Source organism: Prionailurus bengalensis, chromosome A1, assembly GCF_016509475.1.
Source record: "Prionailurus bengalensis isolate Pbe53 chromosome A1, Fcat_Pben_1.1_paternal_pri, whole genome shotgun sequence".
NCBI classification, from domain to species: domain Eukaryota; kingdom Metazoa; phylum Chordata; class Mammalia; order Carnivora; family Felidae; genus Prionailurus; species Prionailurus bengalensis.
In genome coordinates this window covers 147511624-147530624 of record NC_057343.1, presented here as the reverse complement: position 1 = coordinate 147530624, position 19001 = coordinate 147511624, and the positions used below count along the sequence as shown (strand labels likewise).

The window sequence follows — 19001 nt, the reverse complement described above, 5'->3', positions numbered from 1 at the left end:
ATAAAATATTTAGGAGTAAGTTTGATAAAAGTACTGCAAAACTTATACTCTGAAAGCTATAAAGTGCTGTTGAAAGAAGTTAAAGAAGGTCTTAAGAAATGGAAAAGCAGGGGCGCCTAGGTGGCGCAGTCGGTTAAGCGTCCGACTTCAGCCAGGTCACCATCTCGCGGTCCATGAGTTCGAGCCCCGCGTCGGGCTCTGGGCTGATGGCTCAGAGCCTGGAGCCTGTTTCCGATTCTGTGTCTCCCTCTCTCTCTGCCCCTCTCCCGTTCATGCTCTGTCTCTCTCTGTCCCCAAAATAAATAAAAAATTAAAGAAATGGAAAAGCATCCCATATTCATTGATCAGAAGATTTAATATGGTTAAGATGGCAATATACCTCAAAGTGATCTAGAGATTCGATGCAATCTCCATCATAATCCCAGCTGGCTTCTTTGTAGAAACTGATAACCTCATCCTAAGATTCAGATGGAAACTCAAGGGACCCAAAATAACTAAAATAATTTTGAAAAAGAACATAGTTAGTGGTCCCTCACTTTCCAATTTCAAAATTTACTACAAAGCAACTGTAACCAAGACAATGGGGTACTGACATAAGTACAGACATATAAATCTGTGGAATAGAATGGAAAGTCCAGAAATAAATCTGTATGTCTATGATCAGTTGATTTTCAAAAAGGTACCAAGATCATTAAATGATGGAAAGAATAGTCTTTTCAACACATGATGCTGGGACAACTGGATATCCACAAATATAAGAATGAATTTGGACACTTATCTAGCACTACATATAAAAATTAACTCAAAATTGATCAAAATAAGCTTAAAACTTAAAACTTACAAAACTCTTAGAAGAAAACACAGAAGCAAGTCTACATGACTAAGGATTTGGCAGTGTCTTCCTTAGATATTACATTTACAGCACCAACAACCGAAGAAAAATAGATAAATTGGACTTTATTAAAACTGAAACATTTTGTGCATCACAGGGCCCTACTGAGAAAGTAAAAAGACAACTCACGGAATGGGAAAAAATATGTGCAAACTTTCTGATAAGATATTTGAATCTAGAGTGTATAAATAACCCAACAACAAAAAGACACCCCAATTAAAAATGGGCAAAGGTTCTGAATAGACATTTTTTAAAATTGATATTTAACTGACACACATTATATTCATTTCAGGTGTACAACATCATGATTCGCTATTTGCACATATTGTGAAATGATCACCACAATAAGTCTAGGTAACATCCATCACCATACATAGTTACAGATATTTTTTCTTGTGAAGAGAATGTTTACGATTGACTGTCTTAGCAACTTTCAGACATGAAATATAATATTATTTACTATGGTTGTCATGCCATACATTACACCCCATGACATTCATTTTACAGCTGGACTGAATAGACATTTCTGTAAGAAAATATATAAATGGCCAATAAGTACATGAAAAGTTGCTTAACATCATTAGCCATTAGGTAAATACAAATTAAACCCACAATGAGATATCACTGAATACCCATTAGGATGGCTATGATCAAAATTTCAGATAAAAATGAGTGTTGGCAAGAATGTGAAAGAATCAGGACCCTAATATAGTGCTGGTGAGAACTTAAAATGGTGTGGCCATATTGAAAACCAGTCTAACAGTTCCTCGAAAATTTAAAAATAGAGTTACCATTTAACCAAGCAGTTCTAATCATGACAACATAATCAGTAAACAAATCATCACTCAAATAAGAATTAAGATATTCTTATATGAGAAATCAGAGATTTGCAGGAGCTTGGAGAGCACATCATCCCTTCTTTACTGGTAAGAGCACTGTTGCTCCGCTGGGGAATCTGTGGTTGGCCAAAAGAGTTTACTATAGTGGAATAGGAAACAGGGCATATCCAATTATTTAACCTTTCCTCATGGCAAACAGTAGGGTAAAGAAAAACAACAACAACAACAACAATAACTGTCTGACAACGATTTCATGAGGATTAACCTAAACAATAATACACCCATGCAATAGTTTCCTTCCTTACCCTACCTATGGAGCTATTTCACAGTCAATCTATTGAAATCATTGCAGTGAATGGGGACATCATTTTCCAGAGGTGCTGCCAGTGTGCCATGCTTTGTCACTTTTTTCACTGGCTCTTAGCTATGCTATGCAAACACTTAAGCAGAAAGAACTTGAAGTTCAGTTTCAGGCCCTTAGCAAGACATGTTCATTTCCAAAGCCTATGTCAGAAGCCACAGCCCCAGCTATGATCTATGGTTCTGTGAGTTCTTCATAGAATAAATGAAAAGTTTTCAGCATCTTCTAGCACCAAACCAAAGTAAACCAAAGTGAAGAGGTTCTGTAATCCAGAACCAATATTTGAACCATCCATTGAACCACAGTGTGCGGGAAGCTCTTCTAGCTGACATGGGACTTAAAATTAAAAAAAAAAAAAAGTTTATTTATTTTGAAAGACAGAGAGAGGGGGAGAGAGGGCACACAAACAGGGGAGGGGCAGAGAGCGAGAGAGGGAGAGAATCCCAAGCAGGCTCTGCCCTGTCAATGCAGAGCCTGACACAGGGCTCAATCTCACAAACTCTGAGACCTGAATCAAAGTCAAGAGTCAGATGCTCAACCTACTGGGGTACCCAGGCACCCCATTGACATAGGACTTTTTAACTGAATAAGGCCAGTATCATGGATTCTTAGATATCTCCCGCCAGTGAAATATTTTGTAGATTACATGCTGTAAATTCCACTGAAATTAAAAGTCAATCTGAAAATCTGCCAGCAAGAAATCATACAATTTCAAGATATAATATCTGATTTTTGTCCAATCAAAGCCTCCAAAAAAGTCTGAACTAAGATCTGCTCTAAGACCTGTTTAATGACATTTGGGTCTTTCCCTAAATTTTTAGCTTTGCATATCTAAAGAAGATCATATGATAACAAAAAGGAAAAGGTTATTTTTTGGTTCTAGGCCAAACACAAGGATGACATAAAAGAATTAAACAAGTCATGGAGGTGACAGAACTATACTGGACTAAAAAGATTTTTTTATGTTTATTTTTTAGAGAGAGAGAGAGAGAGAGATAGCATGAACAGGGGAAGGGCAGAGAGAGAAAGGGACAGAGGGTCCTAAGCAGGCTCTGTGTTGACAGCTGAGAGCCCTGTGTGGGACTCAAACTCACAAACTGTGAGATCATGACCTGAGCTGAAGTTGGACGCTTAACTGACTGAGCCACCCAGGTGCCCCAGAGCTATACTGGACTTTGACATGAGGAAGCAATCTAAAAATGAATGGGTACAAAGGAACCAATCCCAGACAGGGTGATTGGCTGGGGTGGCAAGAAAGGGAAATTACTGTAAGAAGTTGAAGAGAAAGTATTTCTAGGAAGGAATGCTTTCTAAGAGACCAGGGAGAAGTGTGAGAGGAACAGTTAGTATTGTGGTCATCCAAAAGGATTAAAAAAAACCCACAAAAACATTCTTAGTAAATTTGGTGAACAAGGGGTGCCTGGGTGGCTCAGTTGGTTAAGTGTCAAACTTCGGCTCGGGTCATGATCTCACAGTTCGTGAGTTTGAGCCCTACCTCTGGCTCTGTGCTGACAGCTGGGAGCCTGAAGCCTGCTTTGGATTCTGTGTCTTCCTCTCTCTCTGCCCCTCCCCGACTCATGCTCTGTTTCTCAATCTCTCTCTCTCTCTCTCTCTCTCTCTCTCTCTCTCTCTCTCTCTCTCTCCTCTCTCTCTCTCTCTCCCTCTCTCTCTCTCTCTCTCTCAAAAATAAATAAACATTAAAAAATTTTGGTGAACAAAGTGAAGCATTTTTTTCAAATACAGAAATGGAAAGGTGGTGGTAATTGTATTTGAGAAGAGACAAAATTGGAAGAAATAATGCAATCACCACCAAGTTATTTCTTAAGTAATTATTATGTATCTATTACTGGAATAGGTTCTTCATTGCAATTGAGAGAGGTATAGAAGATGTTTATGGCCTTATCTCTACCATGAGTTACAGAAGTTTTGCAGAAACAAAACAAACAGGTCACATTTTGTATTCAGTGCCTATAAAGCAACTAGAGAACAATTAAATGCCAAGCATGTGGAACTATGAAAAGTGGGAATTCAGAGTAAGAAAATCACAGTGTGAGCTGTAAGAGCCAAAGATGGGCTCTTGGAAGCAGTAAGTTTTCCGGGTGTCTGGGCGGCTCAGTCAGTTAAGCATCTGACTTTGGCTCAGGTCATGATCTCACAGTTCATGGGTTCCAGCACCACGTTTGGCTCTGTGCAGACAGCTCAGAGCCCGGAGCCTGCTTTGGATTCTGTGTTTCCCTCTCTCTCTGTCCCTCCCCTGCTTACGCGTGCTCTCTCTCTCTCAAAAAAAATGTAAAAAACGAAGAAGAAAAAGCAGTTAAGTTTTCAGGTACAGGGAAGAGTGGAAGAACAGAGTGTCAGAAAGCTCATGTTCTCTGAGAGGGTCAAAGAAGACCTATGGGTAGCAGCAAGCACAGGATCTTCAGAGGGCCTGTGCACACACCATGTTGGAAAGAGGGAAATAAGTTTGGATTGGTTGTTCTCCAGCCAGGTTGGAGGGCTTCATAGATCATGCAGTTTATACTTGAGGAGGAAGAGGACAGAAAATTCACTACACGATGCTGAGTAGAAGACTAACATAGGAAGAACATGGCCATGGTGTTTGAGTACTTTGATGGTCATCAAACAGGCCCCTTGAAGATCTGCTAAAGGCATAGGGATTATTTGTGAGAACCAATTAGATACAGGAATAATTTCACAAACTAGAAATAGGAGTATGGAATTCAGAAGAAAATTCAGGCCTAAACGTGCAAAACTAGAAACTAACATCTTCATTTTCACTTGTTATTTTGGTGTACTTTTGTGCCTCATTCATCCTACAAGGGATATTTTATCTACAATAGAACAAATGTGAAATTAAATTAATGAGGAAATTGTAGCAATGAAAATTTGGGAACCAACTAGAATAATGCTAAAGCCTAGAGAGGCGTGAAGTTATTCAAGGGGGAAGTGCAAAGCACGGCGAGTCGAGTGAGCACTTCTGGTTTGGAGGTTAATTCAAGAATTCATACATTTATTCAACTCTGTCTATGGGGTCCCTACTATGTGCCAAGGACATAATGGGGATATACATGGTTCCTTTCCTCCCAGAAGTCACAGTCTTACAGGAGAGAGAGAGGCATAAGCAAACATTGTGGGGGTGGAGGTGCTTATAGTCATACATTCAAGGTTTAGAGATATAAGGGTGATCAAGGCCAACTAGGACTTAGGAAGCAGATATGAGATTAAGGAGAGAGTCCATAAAAATGAAAGAGAACGTGAAATGTGAAAGACACATCAAAGTGCTGGGAACCTTGTGTGGAAGCCAGGAAATCAGAATGGTAGGGTAATAGTTATTTCAGGTAAAATAATAGCCAAATGGTAGGATTACAAAGAAAACATAGGCCATAGAAGGACAGGATGTAAGTCGCCAAGCAAGAAGATCATAGGTCAATAATTTGTTGAATGTATGGTTGAGACTGGAAGCATTGACTCAATTGCAAGGAAATTAAGTGGGGTCAACCTTGAAAATGAAAGCAGTTTGACCTCACCTACAACCCTATGATTTATCTGCAAGGAAAATTAAACACCTTTGTAAAAGGAAACTTTTCTTACAAGGACCTGCTACCGTAAAGAAATAAAATAAACAGTCGATCTATTAATTTTATTAAAAAGCAAGCAAAGATTCCTTAAGCGGTTGAGTGGGGTTTTTAGATGAAATATTTACATTGTACTCCATTGTTTCCAACATTATCTTATCTAACTTATTTAGGAATTATTTTTTGCTATGATACAAATATTTCCTATCAAACTGCCAATCTTCAGCACAGAAATGCATTAATTCACAAAGCACTTTCAGAATTATTTAAATCTCCCACTAGCAAAGTAGACATGTTTATGCGCCCATGACCTTCTGTGGGGAATCATATACCAGATTAATTCCTGAACACTGTGACTTAAGAAGCTAAAGTTCTAATCAGAGAATACTTGGTGTAAACAATTTAAGAGGAATAACATAGGAATTCTTTTTGCCACTGTACTAATTTTAATTCTTCACTAATGTTCAAGCAACTTATCATGTTCAAAATGACGACATGAAAGTCACCCTTCTTCATAAAGTGACCCATTTCCAGTTATTTTCTATATACCTCAAAGTACCATGGCTCTGACTTTGACAGAGCATTGCACTCAGAACATCTTAGGAAAATTCTAGTTTTAAGAAACTTCCAGAGAAGAAATTTTATAGTCTGTGAGGATTATTTCTGTATTTAACAGTATTCATTGTCAGAAAAAATGTCCTTATAGTGAACCTAATTTACAGAGTTGCAAACTTTTTATTTTTTTATGTTAGAAAAAGAGCACATGAGCAGGAAAGAGCACATGAGCAGGGGAGAGTGGCGGGGCAGGGAGGAGAGAGAGAGAGAAAGAGAGAATGTTAAGCAGTGTCTAAGGTCAGGGTGGAGCCCAACATGGGGCTTGATCCTACTACCCTGGGATCATGAATCGAGCCACAATCAAGAATCAGATGCTCAACCTCCTGAGCCACTCAGGTGCCTCTAAATTTGCCATTTTAAAGTCATTCCTTCTTTTGATGAATTCAGTGGAAATAAAGAACATTTTGTATATCCATAAGCTATTATTTCTTGAGCACTTACTTTGTGACACACACTGTGATAAAAGCTTTACACACTAACTCACTTCATCTTCATACCATGATTAAAAGGTAAGTATTCTCATGGTCTCCATTTCAGAGAATAAACTGAAGCAGAGGTGAAATCTTGTTCAGGATCTCACAACTAGTAAGTGACAGAGCTGGGATGAAGTGGAGGTCCTTCCCGTTCCTTTTTTTTTTTTAATCTTTATTTATTTTTAAAAGAGAAAGAGACAGAGTGCAAGTGGGGGAGGAACAGAAAGAGAGGGAGACACAGTATCTAAAGCAGGCTCCAGGTTCTGAACTGTCAGCACAGAGTCTGACGAGGGGCTCAAACCCATGAACTGTGAGTGCATGACCTGAGCCTAAGTCGTACACTTAACCGACTGAGCCACCCAGGTGCACCCCTGTTCTTTTATTACGAGGACCTTAACTACTTCCCAAGACTGCTCTCTCAGCATTCTAGATAACTCTAATCATTTACTTGATTTTCTGAACTGTATAATCATCTCAACTCTATTCTAAAGCCTCTCAAAGTTTTCCAAACCTACATTTCCAGTAAACACAAATTAAACTTCCTAATAAGGAACCCTCTCACTGTTTCCAAATCTATTTCACCAGGAAACACAGATTAAACTTCCTAATAGATCGTTTTGTGGATCTTAATTTCTAGATTTCCTGCTTTAGAATCTTAATTGCATTAATTTCTTAGTAACAGTGTTCTGTTATTGAATCATGGCTAATAAGCCAACACAGTGCCTAGACCATTTCCAAGAACACAACTAATACTGGAATCCTTGCTCATGGATATAGCTAATATAATTGCTATTTTATATTTACTAGGTTTTTTTTAAAAATAGAATTGAATATTATGTTCATATGTATAAGTGTGCTACAATCATCTTAGAGTAAGACCCAGAATAGTTTCTTCTCCCCCAAATAAGCCAGATTGAATAGAGTATAATTATTTGAATTTTTTAAGACACACATACATTAGAATGAATGTGAATTACAAAACAAGAAGAAAAAAAGAGGATTGACAATCCATCAACTAAATATCTCTCACTTTAAATGACTAAACACAAAATTAATTATCTTTTTAAACTACACTTCATTTTATACTTAATTGACTTTTTCATTAGACCATCTGGAACAATTTGGCTTCTGATCTAAAGCTCCTGCACCTTAGTTCATAACTGGATGTATGTTCCATCACATGCATTCTGAATACATCAATATCTCTAATTTTTACTCCCTCTCTCACATATACTTTGCTGTCAAAAATACAATAAAATATAGGTAGTAATTATGATACCCATGAATATAATAATAAATTTCTCTTATGAGGAATTTTGGCTCGCCTTCAAACAATCTTTTATCAATGTGGCAATTGAAACATCAGATGTAACTTTAAAGTCAGCTTTCTACGCAAATTTTTATCAATTCAAAGTTTAGCCAATGGTCTTTACTTCAAAGAAAGGCATATACTTCAGTAAAAGAAGGAGAGAGGGGCGCCTGGGTGGCTCAGTCGGTTGAGGGTCCGACTTCAGCTCAGGTCATGATCTCACAGCTTGTGAGTTCAAGCCCTGCGTTGGGCTCTATGCTGACAGCTCGGAGCCTGGAGCCTGCTTCAGATTCTGTGCCTCCCTCTCTCTCTGCCCCAACCCATTCAAATTCTGTCTCTGTCTCTCTCAAAAATAAATAAACATTAAAAAAAAATAAAAAAAAAAGGAGAGAGACCTTTACAAGAGTGATCTTGTGATCTTCCTCATACATCCTCACTCACAAAAGCCCTCTTTAACCTCCCCCTGCACACCAGTCCAATTTCAGGGCAAGAAGGAAAGTATCAGTGTGTAAAGATTTGCTAATTATTCCAAGGGACAACAAACAAGGAAGAAAAAGTTTCTAGAACAATGTCACTGTAAAGATGCTGAATATCCTCCAGAACTGTCAAATTTCTTCTATAAAACAAATAAAAGCTTTATTACTCTGCTGACAGAAATTTCAGCCAGTGCTTAAATTAGTATTTATACTGATTCTTTTGTCTTTCTCTTTCAACTTTGTGTACTAAAACAAAAACATTCAAATTCCATATATATATATATATATATATATATATATATATACACACACACACACACACACACACACATCCATATTTTGTAATCAAAAGACAGATACTGTATGTATCTGTATGTCTGTAATCAAAAGACAGATACATATACTCATATGTGGATCCTGAGAAACTTAACAGAAGACCATGGGGGAGTGGAATGGAAAAAAAAAAAAAAGTTAGAGATGGAGGGAGCCAAATCATGAGAGACTCTTAAAAACAGAATAAACGGAGGGTTGATGGGGGTGGGAGAGAGAGGAAAGTGGGTGATAGGCATTGAGGAGGGCACCTGTTGGGATGAGCACTGGGTGTTGTATGGAAACCAATTTGGCAATACATTATATTTAATATAAAAAATTCAGTATATATATATAGCATATATATCCATAAAATCCAACCTATGAGATATATGTATCTCATAGGTTGGATTTTGTAGATGTTTTCCCTTTGTCCCTATACAAAAATGGAAATTGTTCAAACCCAAAGTTCTAATTTAGAAAATACATTTACCATTCTTAAATGGTAGTTATAATAAGAATGGTAAGATGCTAGAAAACCACACTTAAGCAGCCTTCTGGTAAGTTGGCCTTCTTATTCAAGTTTAGTCAGGGCATTAGGAAAATATAAGCTACTTAGTTTCTAGTTTTCAGTCTCTGAGCTTGTTTATTCAACTCACAGAAACACAGAATCATAGAATTTTAATGTTGGAAGGGACCAGGGAAACTATCTAGTCTAAACTCTTTATTCTATACATAAGAAAGCTGAGATTCTTCTTTTTACATGCACCCATCCAAAATTAAAAGTACAAGCCAATTCAATATTTAATTCACAGAAACTTCTATTCCATGTGTCTTACAGTAAAACTGCATTGTGCCCCTCTTGTGATTTTGCCACTACTGAACTCACACTGGCCTTTAAGAACCTCTGACTCATGCCTAGTGAGAAATGATAGTGCCAAAATCAATCAGACTCAAAACATCTTTGAAGTAAGGTCTATAGCTTACCTATAGATATCTTACCTATATCATACAGTAGGTGGTTTTTTTTAATGTGTTGATTGCTTGAATGAATGTATGATTGCTCTGAATATTAGTGTAGCAAAATTACCACAAGAAGACGTAAAACATGAGAATCCCTCCTGGGCTAGTTTACACTATTTAGTTGAGCTCTGGGTGTTTATCAGCACTTGGACTCATAGTGGTTTGTCATCACAGCATTTTACCTGAAGTTCTCACAAGAATAGGTACCACCCTTACAGCTTTCTATTCTTAAGGCTCTAAAAGTGTATTGGAAACAGTCCAATAGCAGCATGCCTGAAAGAAAACCTGCCATTAACTAAAGAAATGTCTAACCTGCATAACCATTTGGACACTCCTCCTTCTCTTTCCACTTTAATTTAAGCTTATTTTACCACAATCATACGGTCATTTAAACTAAATGCTGCTGTTTGGAATCCAAACAAGCATGAAAATTTGCTCTATTCCTACGTGCTCCCAGTCCTTCTTCAATTTCCTTAGTTCCAATGAAGTTTTAGAAATTCAAACATCGTACCATCTAGATGGTCCACGTAGCAGTATACGTCGTAAGTTTCATGAGGCGAACGGAATCCATAGGTCCTGACTCCTTCCTTCCCCATCATATCTCCGTAACAGCCTTCCCGGGGAGCCCGGATGGGATATCTGGGGAAATAAAAGACTAGTAAGAAGTACTTTATTCTTACTCTCAAATTAATGAATTACAGCTTGTGGCCCCTAGACCTCTCACCTGACGGTCTGATCAGACAGCCAACCTGCATCACACTGTTCAAATCCATCTTCATAGGCGGCATGGAGCTGCTCTGGGGTTGCTATGACTGCCCCAATATCCACACAAGCCTTCTGTGCAGTCTCAAAATTCAGAGTATACCTGCTTGTCGCCGCTCTGTAGTGAAACACAACCCCTGCAAAGAGAGCCACAAGCAATTACTGGCATGTTCAAATATCCCACCATAATTTGCAAAGTTTCTCACTGATGTAATACATCAAATTAATTGCTCCCATGGTAATAACACCATGGTGATACTTTATTTTCATTTTATGTGGCATTACATAAAGTTATGGTGATGTGAGGAGCCCCAGAAATGCCGTTCACCCAGGTGTCCCATTGTGCTCCATTAGAAAGTTTCTTAACCAGGAATTTTCTATTCTCATGTCAACAATCTAAGAAAAAGATTTAGGCCACTAAAATTCCAAGGGGTGGACAGCTTCTCCAATTACAGGTAGTATTCACATTATCACGGGAACACTGGACAACTAAACAGAGTAGGTCCTGCAGGAGATACAAAGAGTTAAGGGGGCCATGAGGTCAACTTGCCCTATTTTACCCAGGCCCAAATGAATAGAAGCACATGGAACATTCACTAACCCCGCTTCCTCCAAACATAAAACATTGAGATATTTACTTCCAGAAACAATGTACTAAGAAGAAAAAGACAATGGACTATGTATGAGTGAGAAGGTTTGTTCCAATTACTAATTTGTTCCTTAATCATATACTGAGTTAATCTCCACCCCCCCACAATAAAGTGTACCTAACATTGCTTATGTTACCTGATATGAAAGTCAAATTAGGCAAAAGTTTTAAAAATGTTGTATAGGCTACTAACTCCCACCCACTGCTTATCATATTCACCATCTGACTAGCATAACTGAGGGTTTCCACTAAGACAAATAAAATGTACGATTTTTATCCCAAAGAAGGCTTGAAGTAAAGTTACCCAGATTCCTCTGAGTTGAAGCCAGGCATCTTGGTACTTGCCTCCAACTCCACTTTGCTGTATGTTAGGAGTTGCATAGTCTAGTGGTTCTAGAGCTGTTCTCCAGGGCTCAAGGAATTGTCAGAGGGCTGAGGGAAGAGTAACTGGGTGGGGATGAGGGTGGGGGTAGGAGTGAGGTTTTGGTCTTCTCCTCTTACTTCAACAAGAGCATCTCCATCTTTAATTGCACTAAATGTGGTGACTCGCTTCTGTAAGACTGCAAAGTGAATCAAGGTAAGGGGCCTGGGAAGTCACTAGAAAATAAAAGTTGGGGCAACTGGGTCTTATGGATGAGATTTTATTAGAGGTCAAATTGCCTAAGACCACTTTTTTTGTTATGCAGAATGAACTTTGGTTTCCAAGATATCTTCCACTGTCTTTTTATTCCTAGTAATTCCCTTGGGTTGACAACAGTCTATGTCCCACAGTCTGACTTCTAGTTATAAGACTGTCTTCCATATGCCCATCCTTAAAATGTCTCCTTCTTGCAAGACAGGTTATGTGCCAATAAAGTAAATACAGGGGAACAGACTAGCCATGTCATAGATGAGCACATCTGATAAGTGTCAACACAAAAAGACCTGCACAGGCACCGAGTAGATGCAATGACAACTAACATTCATTTTCCCATTTCTGACAGTGCAATGAAAAATTCATCAAATGCCTTTCCAAAAATTTGTACCTTTATAGAAATACTCTAAAATCGCCAGGAAGTGTGTATCATACTATCTGGTAAGTATGAGATAGTTTATAGTGATCTCTAAGGCTTAAGCAAGAATTTGAATGGTTTTAAATTAGTCTTATGTCGATCAAAGCTTCCAACAGTCCTCTTGATAATTAAAAATCTTCCATGTGCACTGAAGACTGTAAGGGGGCACAAAGGGGCCTCCAAGAGCAGGGCAGGGAATATCAGTTGGTATAAGTATCTGCAGTTGTTGGGATAATTTGAAGACCTCATGGGGCTAAGGAGATTAAGTGGAGGATTTTCATTGTTTCGCAGGGGCAAGGGGAAAATCCATCGCTAATTCTTTAATGGTGAAATTAGTAAGAAGTTGTTAAATTCCTTTAGAGATTTTAAAAATATATATAAATTTATACATAGTGTGCATATACCACTACTATATATTTATAATTTATTAATAATCTATTTATATAAGATATAAATATAATACACAAACACACACACAGATTAAAAAAAATATCAGTACAGCAAAACAATCCTAGGCTAACTAAAATAAATAATAAAAAGGTCAAAAGACTGAAGAGCCCAGGATATTTAGTGGATGCCTGCACAACGTAAAAATAGATTGACAGGAGACAGTAACAGAATCTGAACATAAAAGAATGTACAGTAAATTAATTCTCTGCATCTGAAATTCAAAGTATTTCCTTTTGGCTACAGAAGAAAGTTTTAATAAAACCCTCTGTATATATTTCTGAAAGGTAAATATTTTATAGGAAAATGGAGGGATGGAAGAAAAATCTGTTCTATCATGTCTGGGTATTAGAATCTTGCTTAAAGCTTGCCAAAATATTCTGTTTCCAAGAGCTATGGTATTATGTGTGTACCCAATTAAAGCAATTTTTCTTTGCTTTGTCTCCTAACTTAAATTCAAATGACATACAAACCACCACTGAAAGAGGGCTAAAATCAAAATGCCTCACTGCAAGCCTTAATGTATAACAGTTAGTGTATTGACCTTTAAAACAAAAAATTCACCGAGTTTTATTTTGATCCAATGCAAATGTTTCTTAGGTCCTGGCCTTTCTAAGGCACTGTGACATGTACCATGATACTTATTAAATGCCCTATTTCTTCAATGTAAGTTAAGGTAGAATTTATATTTCTTAAAAAGAAACTCAAAGATTTTAATAATTATGCTAGGACAGTGAGAAAAAGGAGAAAAGGTGTGTGTGTATGTGTGTGTGTGTGTGTGTGTGTGCGCGCGCGCGCGTGTGTGTGTGCACATGTGTGTGTGCATACACACATGTCGTAAAAATTAAAATAAAATGTAGATCAGCCTTTGTGGTCTTAAAAAGTAATCACAGACAGGTAGGTCAAAGTAAGGAAATAATTAGTTCTTGAACTATTTATCATGTCTTGAGCTATTCATTAATTCCACTATACTGCACTTTCCTGAATCAGTGAAGGTGCTGTGCAAAATGTCACCTTCCTTGACCCTTAAAGAAATAACAGTTCATTTTTGGTGAAAGGCATGAACTGTTGAAATGACTGATGTTTCTTCCACTTGTCCAAACTCCGAACACCATTTACTTCAAGTACTGCTTCACAACACTTCTGAACCAGGTATCATGTCTTACAGATTTCGGAAGCCTTACCGTCCACTGCCAATGATACTGTGTCTTGTGTGTCTTCAATCCCGTACATGACATCGCAGCGGTAGAGGCCCGCGTCACTTGCGCGCAATTTGACCATGGTGAGCGAGGCATCCCCGACGACCTCGGAATGTGTAGGCACGGACACTCTCCCCTTATAGCCCTGACCAATCTTGATATTCCCATTTTGGGCTACAAGAACAGTAGTCTCCTTCAAATCTTTTCCACTCTTGTCCAATTCAATCTTAGACCATTTGATTCTGAGAAATTCGCTAGAGGTGTTGTAACTGGGTGGTAACGTAGGCATGGTTGAAAAATGACAAGGGAGATTGACTTTTCCAGAGAGGGAGCCCTTAACAGGTGGGCTTTTTTCCACTTTGACTAGGAGAAATTGAAAATACAAAATTAACATTCCTAAAAAACTCAACCAAGTCTATTAAATAAGTGAGTGGCTAAGAAACCCTTACAAGTGGTTTGGTTACTTTTTCAATAGGTGAGATAATTGGAATGAGTTTATATACAAAGGCTAGTATACAGTTTTAACAATGTTTCACAACAAAGATATGGCTTAAAAATGCTCATCTTTATGTACTAAAAATATAGCATTCATTTTAAAGTATTTGTAACTTAGAGTTCAATATGTACAAAATAAGTAATAGAATAAGGCATGTATAGCAAGGTAAGCAATTAAGAGCAAAAGGAGACTAGAATTGGTAATGTGGGTAAAAGATTGGACCAATGTTAGGAAGAGCAATTGAAAGAAGAATTTATGTCTACCTGTCAGAAGAGGAAAATCATTTAAGATAACTGCCACATTACCTTAGAGGAAATGAAAATAAAATTCAAAGAGGAAGTGAAAATTAAAATATATATATATTTCAGTAGACTGGAGCAGGAAGAAGTCTAACACTCATTTCGTTCAGGACCCTCATTTCGTTCAGCGTTTGAACCAAAGGCTTTCATCATAATAACAAATCCAGCTGCAATCACTTTGCAGTGAAACATTACCTCTTAATTATATCCTGTGTGTGGGGGTGGGGGGGTAGGATTTGGTCTGTTCACCTAACCCCCACCTAAAGTATTAATCTGCAGAATGTCTTTCTGTTTAAGCCCTTAAAATTTTAAGGAGAAAGAATACCTTGAGTGCAATTTAACAGTATCATATGCAAAATAAATGACATTTTATTCTTACAGGAATCCATAACCCTTTCCCACCACTTCCTCCCATTTTCCAGTCCTGACTAATTGGCTAGACAATGTGCTGGCAATAACGATAGATAGAAATTATGTTCATACACAAGCAATCCTACTTCATGAAAATATGATGAACAAGTTAAAAGTAGCCTCTAGCTGGAGTGAAATAATAATTCTTAACAAAATGATGTGTATGTAACACTTAGTGTGTTAGTAGTCAAGGTACTGGGAACATATATCTCAATACAGACATGTATCAGAAATGATATAGCTGTCAACATAGCACTGTGGATTCAGTTGAGGATAAGTCATTTTGAAAATTTCAGGAAGATATGGAGATACTATGCACTTTAAGAAAAAAATGCTCTTTATTGTTAAAGATTGAAATTTAACTTCTTAAAGGCTGGACTATAAAATCTCTCATATGATACAAATAAATCTAAAATAACCAATACAGTATTATATTTACTGTATTTATGATAGAAATCAGTCATATATTTCTAATTTATAGTGGTCATAGCTGTCATACATTTCTTTATCATCTTACTAATCTATATATAACTTGCCCCAAAACAGGATTTAAGGCACTTAACAAAATTAAATAAAAATACACTATTAGCTGCACTAAGTTAGTCTTTTAAATGTTACTAAGATCGTAATCACCTTTAAATACAGTATCAAGGGAATAATTCCATTCTATTAAATTCTTGGCTTATAAAATAAATTGTCTTACTTAAAGCTCACCGTCAGAGTGAAACTAGTCCAATCCCTTACTAAGGATGCTCCACTGTGAGGAAGTGACATTTAAGATCCTAGCTGCCTGCTGACAGACCTGGGCCAGAACACAAGTCTCCTCACAACTAATCAAGGAATCTTTCAACTTTGGTACTTATTGGGTTCTTCCTCTGTCCCTAAATTAGTGTTAGTTCCTTTGCAGAGTCTACACCCACTCTATTTCCATCTCATCCTATTTCTTTAATTGTTATCTGCACGGACAGCAGTTAGCAACTTGATCTTTTAAATAAATCTATAAAGTCCACAGGGGACTCCTTACCTGATTTATAATCCCTTGATTTGGCCCCCATTAGGAAGATGATGACAACACAAAGGTTGTTTGTTTGTTTGTTTGTTTGTTTGTTTTTTGCCAGCAATAGGAGTTCTGAGAAGGAAAGGGCTAAGTATTCTATGATCTAAAAATCTCCATTTACGGTATGTTCTAGGAAAGCTCATTTCCTTCCTAAAGAATTATTTAGATGATTAACATTACCACAAAGTATTGGTTTTTTAATGGAAAAAAAAACAGCTTTACCATCAACCTCAATTATGATATAAATTATGAGATTCTTTATCATCTCCTTAAAAACGAGTTTAAGATAAGTGACATCCAATTCCTTAATATTTATTACTAAACTATCATTCTTTTCACAATTTTAGATGTGTAGAGGCACATATGAGATGGAATCCAATGTATCCAACTGGAAGGTTTCTAAAACTCCAAGTATTGCTCAGTAACTGTGCTGTTATGTAAAAATATATTGGAACAAAATGATCTCAAAAGGCAAATTACCCAAGGGTTATTGACTGTTCTAGATGTTTACAGATACAAGGAAATCAAAAGCTTTGTTCAGATATAAATATATATTCATGTAGAATCTAGTCTTAACAACAGGATTAACAAAAAGCTGTGTGGTCAAGTCTTTTGTGTATAAAATCTTGAGTCTTAATGCACTGGGTCATAAGAACTAAGCTCACTAAATCTAAATATTTTAAGGAAGAAACTAAGTAGTTCAGAGAATAATGTTTACAGAGTATACATTTTTTTTTAATGCTACCTGTAAGAACTTGTCTGAAACTGTGAACAATGCAAGTAGTAAAAAACGAAAATTAACACAAAGTTCACTATTCCCACCACATGGTTTGTGGTCTATATGAGTAGCGTAAGGGAGAAATCTCTAAATAACGAATGATCAATTGCCTTTCATTCTCTGTCGGTAAATTCTGTGGAGAAGAATGACATAAATTCCATCTATACAATTTGATCACACGCACACACACACACACACACACACACACACACACACCTTGGCCAAATAAATGTCAGATTGAGAATATGAGAATTTACTACTCTCTAGGGTGATAAATTTCACTCTGTTGTTCATTCATTTGCTCATGACTGTGCAGAACTCATTTATTAATAGTAGAGGAATATCCAAATAACTTAGGTAAGCACTAGATAATCAATAAAATAGGTATTGTTAAAGCACAGAACGCTTCATGCATTAAAATAAAGCCAATAACCAGTGGACAAGGTGTTCATTAATGTTAGTTATTGACCTTTTGAGTGCCTAGGAATAAACAGAGAAAAGCTTAAGATGAAAACACTTGTGTTAACTCCTAACAAGTTATTGCTGTGTATCCTACTATAAACTGGCAAATTTGTTTTATTTGGATCTTACGTTTTCAACTTTTGGGCCTCATATGAAAAAATTAAATTCTTCTGAAATTAGTCCCAACTAATTATATCTCTTAATCATGATCACAGATTTACAAAGAACTTGATTCTTGGAATAAAGTGTAATATAGTGGTTCATAGCATGGATTATGGAGCCCGCCTGCCTGGGTTCAACTCCAGGCTCTGTAACTAAACAGCTATATAATCTTCTACATTAGGTAGGCCTCCAAACCTTGTGGTAGTGCAGTTTCTTCATCTGCCAAATGGGGGGAATAGAAGCATCTGCCTCATTGGAGAGTTAAGATTCAATAAATTAACTATGTAAAATACAGAAGACCTGCCATGTAGAAATTATTCAATATTGTTAGCTATTATTACTGTTATAAAATACTGTCGAGGAGCTATATCATAAGTGCTTTTGGTTTTTTCCCCATTGTTTATGTGAGTGCTTTCTTTGCCTTAAGCAGAAAGTCTAAACTCTGTTTTAAGTGTCCCTCAAGTTTCTCTCATTGTTTTCTCCCCTTCTGTTACTACCCATCTAAACCAACTCTCTTTTCTGTATTTCCTTTTTGTGTTCTCCCTTGTTACTGGGTGCTGTTGTCCTTCCCTGTCTGTGACCTTCACCTGTATTTCCTGACCGCACTGAAGGAAATAGCGCTTGGGCTGTTAACAGATTGGTGGAGCCTAAACTCCGACAGCCATCTTGGTCATTCATATCTCAGTTTAAATGTTACTTTCTCAAAGAGGCCGTCCCACCTTCCCCCTACTCAGGCACTTCTTTATCATATCACTAAGCTTTATTTTCATCAATCTGAAAATACCTGGGTTATGAGTTTATTTGTTGCCTATATCATATAACTAGGAGATTAAGTTTAATGAAATAGAGAAAGAAGAAAAGAAGAGAACAGAAAAGGAAGGGAAAGAGGGAAAGAAGGAAAGGAAAGGAAAGGAAAGGAAAGGAAAGGAAAGGAAAGGAAAGGAAAGGAAAAGAAAGGAAAAGAAAGGAAAAGAAAGGAAAAGAAAGGAACACAAAGGAAAAGAAAGGAAAAGAAAGGAAAAGAAAGGAAAGGAAAGGAAAAGGTAATATATGTGGAGGGTAAAATCCTGGCTGTAAGCCTGCTCTTTATCTTTTTGACTCTTCTCACACTCTAGCCTCCTGGGGGTTTGATAGTCTTTCTTTATAGGAAAGGCTTTGAGTAGATTGAAGATGACAGATTTTAAAAAATACGTATATATGAGCACTTTTGCAATCTGAAAGTAATCTGGGAATTTATTGAAAACCCACTTGCTTCTTTAGCATCCTGTTCATTGTTTTATTTTATTTAAAACCATTTATTAAATGAAAAATAATATTATTTCAGCTGAAAGTGTTCAGCACTATAAATCACTAAA

General features: G+C 37.0%; 1 protein-coding gene across 2 annotated transcripts in view; it reads right to left on the bottom strand.

Annotated features, from left to right (window-relative positions):
* Positions 1-19001, bottom strand: part of VCAN (versican) — a 111964-nt gene that overhangs the window by 80113 nt on the left and 12850 nt on the right. For both annotated transcript variants that reach the window (XM_043593252.1, XM_043593251.1), the window contains exons 3-5: positions 13967-14344; positions 10597-10771; positions 10384-10511 (exon numbers count right to left, since the gene is read on the bottom strand). In XM_043593252.1, the coding sequence (XP_043449187.1) occupies positions 10384-10511; positions 10597-10771; positions 13967-14344 (681 nt within the window). The remainder of the gene's footprint in view (positions 1-10383; positions 10512-10596; positions 10772-13966; positions 14345-19001) is intronic.